This window comes from Kryptolebias marmoratus, linkage group LG14 (genome assembly GCF_001649575.2).
Source record: "Kryptolebias marmoratus isolate JLee-2015 linkage group LG14, ASM164957v2, whole genome shotgun sequence".
NCBI classification, from domain to species: Eukaryota; Metazoa; Chordata; class Actinopteri; order Cyprinodontiformes; family Rivulidae; genus Kryptolebias; species Kryptolebias marmoratus.
Genome location: NC_051443.1, coordinates 1,695,517 through 1,697,462, shown reverse-complemented (window position 1 = coordinate 1,697,462; position 1,946 = coordinate 1,695,517). Strand labels below are relative to the sequence as shown.

Sequence of the window (1,946 nt, the reverse complement as noted above, 5' to 3'; positions counted from 1 at the left end):
CACCAGGAAGTTACAGAAGGAAGCGCTGTTGACCAGGAAGTGACGCAGGAGGAGCGGAGTTCGTCACAGCGACACCATGGGGCAGGAGGCATGAAGTGTACCTGTAACAATNATTCCACTAACAAACAGAAAACCAGAATACCTAGCCAGAACGGCATCGGGCCGTAACAAACACACAGGCACAGACAATTACATGATTGCCTGCCGTTCATGGCAAGAATGAAAAAACAAATGTGTTACTCAAGTTTATTTTAATGTTTCTGTTTTTTAAAAATAAAAATGTAAACAAATAAAAAATGATTGTCTTGTGTTGTGCTATTTACCAAACAGCTGAGAGTATATTTAAAATGTGCTGTAAACTGTTTTTATCAAAACAAACAGATCTCTTTATGTTCCTGATCACTTCTAATCATTTACTCTGGATATAAAACCTTTTCATTGTGATCTTTGTCTGTTTTTCTGTGTCCACATCAAGCCTGATTGTTAGTCACTCTTCTGTAAGTGTAATGTGTGTGTGTGTGTCCCTGTTTCAGCGAGCTGATGTCCTGCTCTGAGGATGGCAGTGTGAAGATGTGGGAGATCCAGGACCTGCCTTTACCTGCTGAACCGGCATCTGCAGGTCACACACACACACACACACACACATGTTATGTCTCTCTATCTTTGCAGGGAATTTCCATTGACTTCCATTCATTTCTACACCCTAACTACAGCCTAACCCTGACCCTCACCCTGACCCTAACCATTACCAGTACATAGCTAACCCTAAACCTAACCTTAGTCCTAAACCTAACCCCTAACCCAAAAACATAATTTCTCCTCGTGGGGACCAGACTTTGGTCCTCACAAGGTAGTATATGTTAGGAAATTGTCCCCACAATGTATCAAATACATATCCACACATACACACACACACATACACGCAATTTCTGGCTTGTTTTCAAATAATACACATTTTTTAGTCAAAAAGTACAATCATAACTCCAAAAAGTTGGGCTCATATAATCTTGTTTTTAAATACATGTTATAAAAAAGAAATGAGAGCTTTGAAAAAGTGGCGCTCATTTAATCCCAGAAACATCTCATGTCACTTTATTTCTTTTTGTCAAGGATTTGGAGAAACCAAAGTTGATGAATCTTTTATAAAGTCTGGGTTCACATCCTTCTGTGACATTTGACCCCTTGTTGTGAACTTGTAACAGGGTTCTTTGGGATGTGGACTTTTGGACGCTCAGGCAAACAGTCTGGACCTCAGGCAAAGAAGGTCCTGGACATCCCCAATCTGAGGACGCTGGAGCTGACGGGAGACCTGATTGGACACTCAGGAGCAGTACAGGTATGAGTCCACGACGTTCTTACCACCTGCAGCCATGAAAGGTGGGCGATCATGTAATTGCCTGTGTCTGTCTCATCAAAAGGTCTTCTGACCCAACGGTCAGCTTTTAATGAAACTTTCAGAAAGTAATCACTGTCCGTCTCATTCAACATGGCTGCCACACCAAAAAATACTGGGACACCTTTACAGATATTGTGCTGAAATTTAGTGTGGAAGCAGATAGTACTGGGCGATATAACAATACATATCGTGGGGACGATAGAAAAGTGTCTATGGTGATATATTTTCTTCTATCGTCTCTATAGTTTCTGTCGTCTCTATCATAATTGTATCAATGATTCATGTAAATATTTCATAACGTAGGCTACGATGAATGTATTAGTGTTGTCAGTTTGCATAAATTCAGTTTACAGAAGTGATAAATAAGAAGAAAAAATAACTATTTTGCGAAGAACCTCCGTTTTGCGACACGACGCTGCTTTACGTGTGGGTTTGCGACATGACGCTGCTTTACGGCAGCAGCTTTCTGTGCGGCGCCGTGTTTTCACCATAAGTGCTGAAAGATGGAGACGCAGGAAGTATCAAACCCGGGGTCGCAACAAGTAGAGAC

The 1,946-nt window shown here is 41.3% G+C and overlaps 1 protein-coding gene across 3 annotated transcripts in view; it reads left to right on the top strand.

Moving 5' to 3' along the window:
- wdr41 (WD repeat domain 41) overlaps nucleotides 1–1,946 on the top strand; it is a 14,276-nt gene that overhangs the window by 11,402 nt on the left and 928 nt on the right. For all 3 annotated transcript variants that reach the window (XM_037979603.1, XM_037979602.1, XM_037979604.1), the window contains 2 exons: nucleotides 534–619; nucleotides 1,203–1,336. In XM_037979603.1, the coding sequence (XP_037835531.1) occupies nucleotides 534–619; nucleotides 1,203–1,336 (220 nt within the window). The remainder of the gene's footprint in view (nucleotides 1–533; nucleotides 620–1,202; nucleotides 1,337–1,946) is intronic.